At 40.3% G+C, this 13,786-nt stretch overlaps 1 protein-coding gene across 2 annotated transcripts in view; it reads left to right on the top strand.

Moving 5' to 3' along the window:
* The window catches only part of BEGAIN (brain enriched guanylate kinase associated), a 223,792-nt gene extending 219,600 nt beyond the window's left edge, over nt 1–4,192 (top strand). For both annotated transcript variants that reach the window (XM_042438584.1, XM_042438576.1), the window contains one exon: nt 1,971–4,192. In XM_042438584.1, coding sequence (XP_042294518.1) covers nt 1,971–3,341 — 1,371 coding nt within the window. In that variant the 3' untranslated portion in view covers nt 3,342–4,192. The remainder of the gene's footprint in view (nt 1–1,970) is intronic.
* The last annotated feature ends 9,594 nt before the right edge of the window (nt 4,193–13,786 follow it).

The following is a 13,786-nucleotide window of genomic DNA, read 5'->3' as shown; positions in this document are numbered from 1 at the left end:
ATGAAATTCTACTTGTTTCCTTGCCAAAGCAAGGAGAAATCATCAAGTAGGAGAGCCATTGCTCCCCCTCTGGTCAGAGGTGGAGATTTTGGAGTTGTGTACTTCCATTATATCATGTCCTTCAACATTTCAAGGATGAAAACTGGGACACCCTGTGGCCAAGCAACAAAGTATGGTCAAGAACAGACAAGCTAGGAGCGGCTGTAGCAGTTTGCATTTGCTTGAGGCTCCTGGGAAGGGCAAGATTCCACCTCCTTCTCTCTTCTCTGCTCCTGCTGCTAAGTGTAAATTGCATTTGTACATGGAACTCAGTTTGCATCAATTGAAGAAAACTTGCTGCATCCACACTGCAGAAATAACCCAGTTGTTGTTGTTGTTGTTATTTTCTTACATCCTGCCTTTCTCCCAACATAAGGAATTTGACACACTTTATCTGCCATGGTTCAATGGCATTTGAGCCAGGACAGTTTGGAAACTGTAGTTTTGTGAACATTTATCCTTCTCTGTTAAGTAGCTCTGGTGCCACAACAAACTACAATTCCCGGCATTCCATATTGTTGAGCAATTACAGATAAAGTGGTATCAAACAGAATTATTTCTGAAGTGCGAATGCAGCCTGAGAGTAAAGGAGGAAAGTGGGAAGAGGAGAAAGGAACTGGCACATTTTAAAAGCAGCTGAAAAAGTGGAATGATAGAGGATTAATTGGAACTGTCCCTGCCAAATTGGGACAGTTGAGGAGTATGCTATACCATTGGGCTCAGCTATGGAATTTGGTTTTTCAGGTTACCTTTCAACCTTAGAAAAGCAATAATAAATTTGGGCTGTCCCTCAGCATATTTGGAGTGCACTTTTCAAAGGGATTGCTATGTTAGTCTGTTTCAAAGTAAAATGGAAACAGATAGGATGAAGGAATCAAGCAGCATCTTTGAGACTAATTGATATTTTTAGAATGAGTTTTTGTTATTTGTCTGAAGAATTGGGTTGATATCTGTGAAAGTTCATAGTAAAATAAACCAATCTGAAAGATACAGCCTGATTCTTTCATTCCCATATCACTTTTCCATTTGAATGTGATTTTCATCCCTGAGTTAACTTGTTCCTTCATGAGAAGTGCAGAGCTCTAAGTCAAGCAAGCCTGAGTCCCAGTACCTTTTACTTTCTAAATCTGCTCTGAGGGGCAGATAGGATGCAGGGGCAGGGGCTTCCAAAAAGGTTCCTGAGAAGAGGCATTTCTGCACTTGTTCTCAACCAGTGCTGATGATGTCATCTGAACAAAACTTGGGAAAGTTTCTTTTTTAACTACATCTACTAAAAATACCCCAACTAGTTAGGCCTTGCTAGTGAGGCGATAGTGGAAATTGTGTGTGTGTGTGTGTGTGTGTGTGTGTGCGCACACACACACACACACACACACATCCATCCATGGGTAGCCATGTTGGCCATACAGCAAAATATAGCAACACATTGTAGTGATACCTTTATTATTCTTGTGTGCCTTCATGTTGTTTCTGACTCATGGCAACCCTAAAGCTACCCTATCATGGGGCTTTCTGGGGTTGAGAGTGTGTGACCAGCCGAAAGCTGCAAATTACAGGTAAAGGCAACACCCCTTGCTGCTTTTGGAACACAAAAGCAAGGCAGAGCAGCAAACTTTTTTCCTTATTTCTCAATCCCTTTGAGGTCTAGCCTGTATCTTTATCTGTATTGAATCTCCCTCCACCACCAACTTAAACTCAGCTTTAATGTATGTGGGGGCGTTCAGTAGATGGGGTGTCTAATTCACCCAGCTGCAGCTTGTAGGAGTTACTCTTTTGAACATGGTTAGTGACCATACTGAAAGGGGGGGGATGGTTCAGAGAGTTCTAAATCAAAAGAGTAACTTCCCAAGCTTCGGCTACAATTTATGTCTCATGTTTTGCTTGATAACCCTTTCACCTATCTTTCTTTTTCCTCCTCCTATTTGCTACAGTTGCCATCCGAATTTCAGGAACGTGTCAGCATCCACCTAGAAAAGCATGGATGCAGCCTCTCAGTACCTCTGTGTCATACATCATTTGCTGACAACATACCAACTTGCGTCATTGCTAAAGTCCTGGAAAAGCCTGACCCAAATAGTCTTTCTTCACACTTGTCAGGCTCATCAACCAGAGATCTTGCCTTCCAGGACCCTGCTGGGAAACTTGGCCAAAGACCTCAGTACAAGTCTGACATCTATTGTAGTGACACAGCTCTTTACTGCCCAGAGGAAAGGAGAAGGGAAAGGAGACAGAGCGTTGACATGCAAGTGAAAGACGTTGGGTTCTTGAGGTCCCAAAATTCCACTGACAGCACAGTGGAAGAAGATGGCTTCCACTCCAGCTTCTCCCATGAAGCTTTTCCAGAATATGTTACCTCTCTGCCTACTTCAAGCTCCTACTCCAGCTTCAGTGTAACATCTGAAGAGAAGGAGAATGCTCAGGCTAGTACGCTAACAGCCTCCCAGCAAGCAATCTATCTGAGCAGCCGGGACGAGATGTTTGAACGAAAGCCATCTTCAGGTTATGACCACCAGGGAAGCCCAAGGTTTGCCAAGTCTAAATCCATTCAGCACATGGAGATGGCCGACGATGAGAATTCCCCCACCTTCACTAGGACTATGTCACCTTATGCAAGCGAGCCTTATCATTTCTCGGCCATAACCACTCAGCAAGCTTTAGCTTCACAGAAAATGCGCAGTGAGTGCAGGAATGCCAACCTGTCAGAAGAGGACCTCCCGGGACGGTGGAGGCAGCTGAGCGTTGAGGATATTGGTGCATATTCTTATAGGAACAGTGGCAGGCTTTCACCCTGCAGCTTTTCAGAGCAGTATTATAGAAGTCCCATAAAGAAAGTGGACAGTCGGTCAAGTCCTATTTATGCTAGTTACAAAGGTGATAGTTTCTCAGAGGGAGATGATCTCTGTCAAAGCAGACTTGTGGATTCTTGTTTCCTGACAACAGACAGTGGTCTGAATATTGACATTAGTGCTAGCTGTAAACAGGACAAGATGACTTCATACAAAACAAAAGAACTGAGAGACAAAAAGAATGAAAGAATCACAGTCCAGGTGTGCAGTAGCAAAAGCATTGATGGCAGTCCAGTGTTGAAAAGAGAATATGTGGATGTGAGTCCAAACAGTTCAGCCGACTCCCTCAACCATAGTTCTATGGAGGCTTCAGAGATCCATCAGTCTTCCATTGAACAAGGAAGCCATTCAAGCCTTCACAGCAAACAGCAACAATTTCAGCGGACTGGGAGCACAGGCTTGAGTCGGAAGGACAGCCTCACAAAAGCACAATTGTATGGAACTCTCCTCAATTAAACATCTTCCAAAGTTGCAATAAGGAGACAAAACAACAGTGATGACCTTTGTTACTTCTAGCATACAGTAGGCTTCTGGGGGGCGGGGAAGAATGGTTATAAGATATATATTCATATTCACAATGGTACTGTTTTAAAGGGAGAAATATAAACCCAAATCTGATGAAACAAAACAAAAACATTACATGGCACTTTTCACACTATGACTTTTCCATCTTGGATACCAACCCTTTGCCCACTTTTATAACCTGAGATATTTTTATAAACAAAATGGTATTTATTAGACTGTCCTTAGTACTCTCAAGCGCTTTGAGTGACACTTTTTGTCCCCCTCAAGTAAGTTTCTTCTTATTATTATTATTATTATTATTGTGCATGAGGCCACATGTGCCTAAACTCTTGGGAGGAAAAGAGTTTAAAAGAAAGAGCAAGAGAGAGGAAATGAAAGGAAAATATTCCCTCATCACAAGGACAATTAAAATCCCTAAAAGAGTCTCAAAATGTGAGTTGTGTGCAGTGCAAGATGTCCAAGAAAGGTGACGTTATAAAGAAGTCTATTTTTTGAATGAAAAGGAAATAAAATGGCCCACTAATATCTTTAATACAGTACAAATGCATTTCAAAGTAAAAACAACATTTGCGGGGGCAAATGCACAAAGTGATATGGATATTTTGGTTTGTCTGTCCCATTGTGTTTCAACTTCCCCATCCTGTACACTACCTCAAAATTAATTGAGGGTTTCTTTGTCACTTATTTTTCTCTAGGCTTGCATTTATATTGTCTCAAATGCATGGAGTGTCATAACTAGTACTGTATTTTGCATTACTTAATAAAAGACACCAGTGGAAGCATTTTGTTGGTTTCTTTTTGTCCTTCATTAAATAATGCTCAAACATGATGTTGTTGTTGTTCCTATGTATTGGCTGGCATCCTACATTGCAACTACAGATTCTTAACGTAGAGTTATCGATTTGTAACTGCTCGATATCCAAGTATGTATATATTCACCATCATGGCACTATTGCAATTATTGTAAATGTCACCACCACTCAGAGCCTCAGGAGATGCATCATTCACCCATACCACCAATGTGCATGGCTCAAATTGGCTCCTTTTCTCCCTTCCAGAGGTATCAACCTTAGATCATTCATCAGTACTTGCACATAGTTATGAATGTATACATAGTTATGAATGTGATCTAGGATTCTAGTCATTTTATTCAACAATCAGCTTGGAATGGTGAACATATCTAAGAACAAGCTTGACATTTTCTTTTCTAGTTCACCCATCCATCATGGTCACTAGGAGTTGTAGTGCAAAAAAGTAAGTTTCCCAAGTTCTGTGACTAGATAATAGAGGAGATGAGTGAGTAGCCTGAGGAGGTATAACCAGCCTTTTAGATAAGTTCATCACATCTTCTTAGATCTGCTCACCTGGATTATGGTAGGTTTGTATCTAACCACTGAAGAGAGAACAATAGTAAAATAGTGAAAAGGCATTAAAAAGTGAAAATATATGGCTTTAAAAGGAGGTAGCAAAGTGGGAAAATTTTAAAATAACTGTGTAAAAAAGTGAACAGAAAAATAGTTATTTTTACTCTCTTAAAATACTAGAAACTAGGCTCATGACAGACAGTACAAACAAAATTAAAGCCCGCTTTGCTGTCAGATGACATGAATTTGACCACCTATAAAAGTGTGGGACACTTTTCCTTGTGGTAATTCTGTCCCCATCAGTTTGTGGACATGGGTGAGATATTTTCTGTTGGCCTTAAGGAAGATTATGCATCTGTGAGATTAATTTTTGTGCAAATTGAACTGCACAGGGTGCATAGCTAAACAGCATTAGCTGCCATCTTGTTCCAAGGACTTTGAAAAATAAGAGGTTTTGGATGACTTGTCTGCTTCTTTTTGATCACTCAGCCAGTTTTTCCATGTTTGCTGTCGCTATTCTTCACAAAGGGAAAGACAGTAATTTTGCACAGAAAGGCTTTTTGTGCAAATTATGGGAACTTTGATGATAAGTGCTTCTTATCTTTTTCTCTTTTTTTCTTTTTGCTGTAGGCAAGAATTTTTGTTGCATTGTTGTTAATGTGCCTTCAAGTCAATTCCAGCTTACAGCAATTCTATCACAGGATTTTTTTGGCAAGATTTATTTAGAAGGGTTTTTTTTTTCTTGCCTTCCTTTGAAGCTCAGGGCGTGTGACTTGCCTAAGGGTTTCCATGGCTGAGTGAGGATTCAAACCCTGATTTCCCAGTCTCAGCACTCAAATCACTATACCACATCGACTCTAAGAACTCTTGTGGAAGGTGGCAGTATCTTGACAGATGAGCTAGCCTCCCTTGTTGAGATTTTTTTTTTTAATATTCTTGACATCCCTAGTAGTTTCTGAACACTTTTCAAGGGCAGCCCTATGGGTTTTTTTTAAAATAGCATCACATAAAGGTATTCTGAATGTGGCCCAATCTTAACATGAAGAAATACTGCCCACAACAATCTGCACAAATATTCCCTCCCTCATTAGGCCTTCCAGCAAGCATCACTGTGTTGAACATTTCTTTTCTTACAGCCATGAAATCTGCTGCTGCTATAACATGTATCTTTAGCTATATCTGTTAAAGGCCAGCCTTATCATTAGGCAGAATAAGACAGCTATCTGAGGCAACAGATTTTGAGTATTGTGAAAACTCATCAAATGGTTAGTTGTTTTATCATCATCATCATCATCATTTACTTCCATACATGTAATTCTTACAGGGTTTCCAGATTTTTGTGCCAGAACAATTTTTCTAGTTTTAGGTACTATTAATCTGGTCCAAAGTTAGTGGGTTTGGGTGGAGACCATTTTCTGCTCCAGATCAGGCAGCAAAATGTCTTTGATTGCTGCATATTTATTAGTTGTTGTTTTTTAAAATTAAAAACCTTCTCTCCATTTAGTTATGTGTCATAGCTGACCAGCACATAGAATCATCCTTAAATACTCTCAGAATAAAATCTAAATATGGCATCTCTGCTTAAAAGGGATAAGAACATCAGACATGAGGTAAGAAATGCCTCCAAACCCTTTGGAGCAATTGCAGTTATAGAAGAAATATGGAAAGTGTAGCCTATGGACCACATGTGGCCCCCCCCAGCCCACTTTTGAGACATAGAGGAGACCCATAAATTATATTTTAATTTTAAAAATATCTTCATGGCCCCCAGGTTTTATGCCCAAGTAAAGCCTTTATTCAAATGGTTTACTGCCCGGTCGAAGGCATTTCTTGAGCCTAAAACAGCCTGGGAGGCCCCATAACATTGCAAAAGATTTTTAATTACATTTTCAACAAACCTTTTTTATTAACCGTGGGTGTTTTAGGAGTAGAGCTGCCAAACTGAAAACAAAAGAAGGCGGCTATATATTTAATGATTGTACAGAAGAAGTAATTTCAGCAGTTGTTGCTTTTCAAGCAACCAGGGCCTAATTTCCACTACCTTTTAAACCAGATCGCGATTTAGTTCGAACCAGTTCAAACAACCATGATTCCCACTTAATATGAATCGCTGAAGCAATTCTGAGAGGGGGGCCATGCACTAGACCCATTTAACCTGCATCTTTTTGATGCTGATTTTTTTTTTTTATTTATTTAGTGGGGGGGCATCTTTTTCAATAAATCGATTCTGCGCAAGTGTGAACCACAAGCGGATCAGAATCTATTCAAATTTGCCCTTCGGCTGGCTGGAACCGAATAATTTGAATTGATTCATCATGAATGTGAACCACAAGTGGGTTATTCAGATGACAGAAAATGTGATTGGGGCAAATGTAGTGGTAACCACACTCTGATGTCGAATCAATCCATCGATTCAGATCGCACGCTGATTTATCTGTAAGTGGGAATGGGGCCCAGCACACAAGCAACAGCTACTGAAATGTTCTCTTCTATGCAACCATTAAAGGTACAGGACACCTCTCCAATGTTCTCTCTGGCAACCCTAGCAGAGGATGGTACCATCCTCCAAGGCCTCATGGGAGACCAATAAATTTCCCCTACCTTCAATATTTGCTCACTCCTGATTCAGAAGACATTGAAAAATATTTTTAATAATTTTTTCTGTTACAGTTTTCCTGTACCTAAAGCTATAATACTGTATAGCACAACACTTCACTCCCTTTTCTCTTTCCACCTCCTCTTCCTACTTCACCCTCATCTTTCATAGTGATTCTAAATCCTACCCTCAGCACCTTTACTCCAATAAAGAGTTGTCTATTCTCTAACAGGCCTTTTGGGACCGCCACCTCCTCCAGATGCATCAGAAGAACCTTGCTGGATCAGATCAAAGGCTTCTCGAAGCCAGCATCCTATTTCCCATAGTGGACTCCAATTGCCTCTGGGAAGTCCCAAAACAGAGTATGAGAAAAGAGTCATCCTTCAATCTAACTCAGTCATAAGGCCTTTGTCACAAATCCTCATTGCACCTCAACTTACAAAAGGCTGGAAACCTCTTTTTGTAGCCCCCCAATAACCAGCAGAACAGATCTCCTTTGCTTGGTGCAGCTGCTGGCTGTTAAGATAGTTTTGGATAGTCAGATCCAGAGATGATACTTAGATTTGAAGGAGGTTTGCAAGTACAGGGTGATTCAAAAAGAATGGTGCAAAAATAAAGCTGTTTTTATTTGGTTTTCCACCATTCTTTGTGAATCACCCATTATAAAGACAGACTGTAAAATGAATTTCATGCAAGAGAAAGCCGAATATACTGGGTTTGGTGTACAAAGAGGTAGAAAGAGAAATGGGAAGGCATGGCAGATATGTTCAATATTTGAAGAACTATGAGGAACAAGCCAGAAATCTATTCCTCTCCTTTTCAGCCTGAGGCAGAGGACGTTAGACACAAAGAGATGTAGATGACATGACTAGACCTGTATGAAAAACCAACAGCACTACAATTCTCTTGGTGTGAACTCTGAGAGAAGAGGAGCTTGTACACCAGTTTAAGACTGAGTACTGATAGAGATGGGATCCAGTCAAAGTCATACCCATCACAGGCCATTTGGCTCAAGAAGGATGCTTGCCCTACATGGCAAGGATACCAAAAATAAGCTGGGGGTATATTTTAAGTCTGACATTCTATGGTTGATTTCCTTGTAATTGCCAAATGTAAGGATTATACGAAAAGTAAAAGGATCAGTCCAGGCTCTTCTAGAACCTCAATTTCTGGTCTAGTATATGCACCCTTGCTCAACACTAAGAGCAGTTTGGCAGTAAAACACACAGATTTTGTGGCACACATTGCTCTGTCTTCCAAATGAGGTGAACAGCAAAGTAGGGGGTTAAGCAGAACAGATAGGAAGTTGCCATCACTTCCCCTCAAAAAACATCTGCCACTCACTCTGCCTAATGGTAGGGCCAGCCCTGATGCATGCAGGTGTATACACTGAAATTTGTGTAGGGGAATGGAGATGGCATTTGTCTTTGAAGGCATAGATGTGCAGCTGACATCAGAAGTAGTTTTCAGGAAGAAAAGCTGTTGTGCATCTCCACTTTGTTGTTAATGTTATGTACCTTCAAGTCATTTTCAACTTATGGTGACCCTCAAGGGAAGCCAACCATATAGTTTTCTCCACAAGATTTGGTCAGAGGGAGTTTTGCCTTTGCCTTTCTCTGAGGCTGAGGGAGCGTGACCTGCCCAAGGTCGCCCAGTGGGTTTCTATGGCCAAGCAGAGATTCGAACCTTAGTCTCCAGAGTCATAGTCCAGCACTCAAACCAGTACATCCCAAAGGCTCTTCACTTCCATTTTTTTTTGCACAGCTTGAGAATATATATCTGTAAATGTAAACTTAAAATGTGCTTCACTTGTTAGTTATAAAGCATCCTCTTCAAACCAAGAAGTCACCAACTGAAGCTCCTGCAGTATGGGTACAAATGCAGCAACCAGCCTCAGAGGGCAGCTTAAATCAATCTTGCAGTTCCACCAGGCCATGCATTTCAGTTAATATTCTCCAGGATTCAATTTTCTGTGTACATTTTTCCCCCTATGAAAGTCTCCTACTTAAAGAACCTGGCTGATGAGAAGTGGCTTTGAATTTGTCTAGGTCAATATTTAATTCCTGGATCAATAAGTCTTCAAATTGGTTGCAATTCCCAAGACATCTGCAGACCATGCAAGCAAACTCACTGAGTTATTTCATGCCCCAAAATAAGTCTCAGAGGTGTTAAGATGTTTGACTGAAAGATGAGGAAATACACTTCAGTCAGATGAATATATTTATGGTGGTATCCAAAAATAGATGGCTGGAGGCGGGTGATGTATCTATGTATTGATCTCTCTCTCTCTCTCTCTATTTATACTTATGATATATATGAGAGAGACTGAAAGAGAAGTGAAATAAACTAGGGGACTTAATGGGTTGTCAAAAAAGAACAAGTAAGCCGAAATCTTATTCTTAGTCTTGACTAGAGTCATCCAAGCAATTAGATTTACCTATCTGTTGATTCAACGATTGATTCTATTGATCTACTCTAATTGGGACTAACAAACAGGTAGCTTAAGGGATTTAAGTAGATTGCATTAGAAATGGCAAATAATTAAGATATGGTGAAAACCCTGATGGCAGATAAGAAATTAAAGATATCTGCACTCTGATCTAGCCCTGTTCCCTGCTTCACATATAGAAATCAAAATGTGCATCCCCATGTGTGTATCACTGACAGCAGTCATTTCTGACTTCTACTGACTCTAAGGAGAATCTGTCATGGGTTTTTCATGACAAACTTTATTCAGAGGGGGTTTGCCATTGCCTTCCTCTGAGGCTTGGAGACTGTGACTTGCCCAAGGTTACTCAGTGGGTTTCCACGATCAAAAGAGGAATGAAACCCTTGTCTGGAGTCCAAGTCCAGCATTCAAACCACTACATTATGCTGGCTCTCTCCTAAATTCCTATGAATTGATGTATTTCTCAGGGAGTCAATTCAGAGGTTGTACTTTTGATAAAATGTCCCCCACCAAAAAAAAAAAAAAACTTTAAAAGCATTTGGATTTCTCCAAGGCACGTCTGCTCAAATTGTTACTACTGTATTAGTGATTACTCTTCCACAACACTTAGACCTGCAATGCAAATTACCTTGGGTGAGCAATGCAAAGAGGGCCACTTATTTTGTCTCTGTACCCTCCACCTCAGCAGGCCACACTGGTGATGTGACCAGAATTGATGCTATGTCTGTTCTGGTTTCATTTTTGGCTACTTTTTGGCTGAATCTGGCCAGGATCCTGTTGGACAGTTATGAATACGTAACCTAGACTTACACATTCTGCAACATAACTGCAACATTCATGATTCATGACCCCTACGTAGCCCCTAGTTTAAGAGCAATGTAAGACTGTAAAAGTTCCCTCAAACCCCACTTACTGATATGCAGCCACGGGGATCAATGGGGGTCCATTCCCTTGTCAGTCAAGAAGCAACTACCTAATGTTCTCATCCCTTGCATGTAAGTGATCTCCAGTGCATGGGGGATTTGCAACAGGCATCTCAGGAAAGGGGTGAGAATGTCAGGCAGCCACTTCTCCACTGATAGGAATGGATCCCCATAGATCCCAGCAGATGCTTACTGATAAGTGGAGTTTGGGAGGGTCTGGCGAGAATCCATTACATAACACACATAGTACGTAATGGTCACAAAGAATTTTGCCATTTCTGTGCTTGTTAAAATGGTTTTGGGATACGTGAGGGGTTTGAGGAGGCTGAAGAGACAAACCACTGTGTCTTGCAGTGATTGTGACTGATTTCCAACAGCTGTAGGGCAAAAAAAAATCAACTTTTTAAAACTTTTAATATTTATTTATTAGATATCTGGGGACCTATGTGGGGGCTTCAGGGGCTTCCCCTTTCCCACCCCTGCCACAGCCCTTTCAACAGGAATATGGATTCCTGTCTGGACCAAAAGGACCTTGAAACAGTAGTACATGTATTGGTAACCTCTTGTTTGGATTTCAGTAATGCGCTCTACATGGAGCTACCTTTGTACCAAGTCCGGAAGCTTCAGTTAGTTCAAAATGCTGCAGCCAGACTGGTCACCGGATCTTCAAGGCAAGATCATATAACACCGGTATTAAAATCTCTCCACTGGCTACCAATTAGCTTCTGGGCCCAATACAAAGTGTTGGTCATTAAAGCCCTACATGGCTTGGGCCCAAGTTACCTGAAGAAACGCCTCTCCCTACACAATCCGCCCCGCACTCTTAGAACTACAGGGAAGCTTTTACTAGAGCTCCCCAGAGTAAGATTAAAATCAACCCACCAAAGATCTTTTTTGATTATGGCCCCTTCATATTGGAATAATCTCCCAGAGGAGATACAGTGTATCCCTACATTAGAAATTTTTAAGAAGATGCTAAAAACCTACCTTTTTCAATTGGCATATCCTTCCAATTCATTATAAAGTATATATTATAGAAATTAAATGAAGCCCAAATTATGTTATGATTGATATTGTATGTTGCTAGATTGATAATGTTTTATAGATTGTTTTAACAAATTATTATTATATTATGGTGATTATATTTTAAATTGTAAATTGTAAATGTTTATACTGTTCTCTGTTTTACATTTTGTTGGAATCCCGCTTCGATCTTGGGAGAAGTGGGAAATATAAATAAAATGTATTATTATTATTATTATTATTATTATTCCTCTTGGAAGCCCATTTGAGATACCTCCATAAACCATGCTGCTGCTGAGACATTTCTATACAGATTGATGCTAGAGTGGGTGCTACTTTCAAAGCAAGAAGCTGTAACCTGAATCACAATTTATGCGTCTGCCAGAGTGTTTGCATGACCTCTTCAGCCTGAGCATGTTAGACTCTTGGGCTCTTGGGAGAAAAGTACAGCCAAGACAGATAATAAATGAGAGGCCATTGTCCCAAGGGTCACATGGAATAGTCCTAAAATAATAATCTGTTTGGTTTACTACCATAAGGTGGTGTTAGGTGACCACTTCAGGTAGCAGATGTCAGAAGGAAGACTGCCATGTGGGAAAAGAAGTCTGGACTCCTATACTTTTAACAGTTGTGTGGAAGATGGAATAATCTTCACCTGCTGAAATTCCCTTTTCAACACAACCATTATATATATAGATATAGGTATATGTACTGTATATGTGTGCACAATAGTATCTTCTCCCTCCTTCTATAGAGTCCATTCCTCTTTTCCCCAACTCTATTGATTTTATCATTAGAACGTTTTATATTGTAATTTATTTAATTTTGTTTTATAATTTGGGATGGGAGGTTGGGAGAGGGATAAATTTTAAATGGATTTAATATGTAACACATTGTTTTTAGATGTCGTAACCTGCCTTGATTCCCCGGGCTATAAATACATCATATTAGTAGTAGTAGTAGTAGTAGTACTGTATATAGGATGGAGCCCTCTTCTTTCACTTAATATAGAAGAGGGGAAGTTATTACATCACCTGATAGTTCTTTGTGAAGAATCTGGTTGTGGCGGATGTCATACTTTTGCTCCTGTTGAAATAAGAATTGACTGCTAGCATAGTCACCTTCTGTATATGGATTATACTGTCTTGTCCACTGACTCAGAAAGAAAACAATTTTTGATATAGGTACAGTAAGAGGACTCTTTCAAGCAAAGGGTGCTGGGACACTCTGACTGCTGTGAATTTGGATTGCCAAAGCACTATTGTAGGGGAAAGTGTGATAAGAAATTGTGCCAAATCCGGTATGCTTCCAGTCTTAAAATAGTGGTTCAGGACAGTGGGCTGGTGTAATAAAATCTTTAGTTTGAGCAAACAGGACTTGTAATTAAATGTAGTATGCATTTTGAAAAGATTGTTGGGATTTTAGTCTTCACCACTTACTAGAACAGCAGATGCCACCAGTATTTCGATAGCACCATTTAAAAAGAAAAAAACCAAGCAGTTTTTACAGGCTGTTTTCAGATGATGGCCATTTGTACATTGCTACTGTGGGCTGGATGGAACTTCATAGCCTTTCCATCAGATCCTCATTTAGTTCAGACAGAATGCCTTGAGGGTTTTTCCATTTACTTTCTTGGCTTCTACTCAGGAAGCATCCATGCGAGTGACAGGCTTCCTTTTGCAGGCTGGCAACACAGACTGACAACGAGAAGTGGCCCTCATCTATAAAAGCAAAGGCAGCATGAAAAATTAAAGAAGCATGATAAAATGTGGGGCTGTCTTTGCATTAGAGAGAGAACTGGTTCCAAAAGCTCTGCTTCCTAGCTTTTCATCATTAAACTACAATAAGACTGCCAGTGTTTGTTCTGACATTTCTTTAAAGGGATCCTCTTCTCAGGTCTTCCAAAAAATCTTGATGTATTCACTCCATTTATGTCACAGCCTCTTTCCAAGAAAAGGCATGCAGGGGAGTCTTGAGTTGGGACCTCATTAGGACCACCTCATCAAAGTGTCTTCAAGGAG

Source organism: Sceloporus undulatus, chromosome 1 (assembly GCF_019175285.1).
Source record: "Sceloporus undulatus isolate JIND9_A2432 ecotype Alabama chromosome 1, SceUnd_v1.1, whole genome shotgun sequence".
Taxonomy (NCBI): domain Eukaryota; kingdom Metazoa; phylum Chordata; class Lepidosauria; order Squamata; family Phrynosomatidae; genus Sceloporus; species Sceloporus undulatus.
This window is presented reverse-complemented; position numbering and strand designations above follow the sequence as displayed.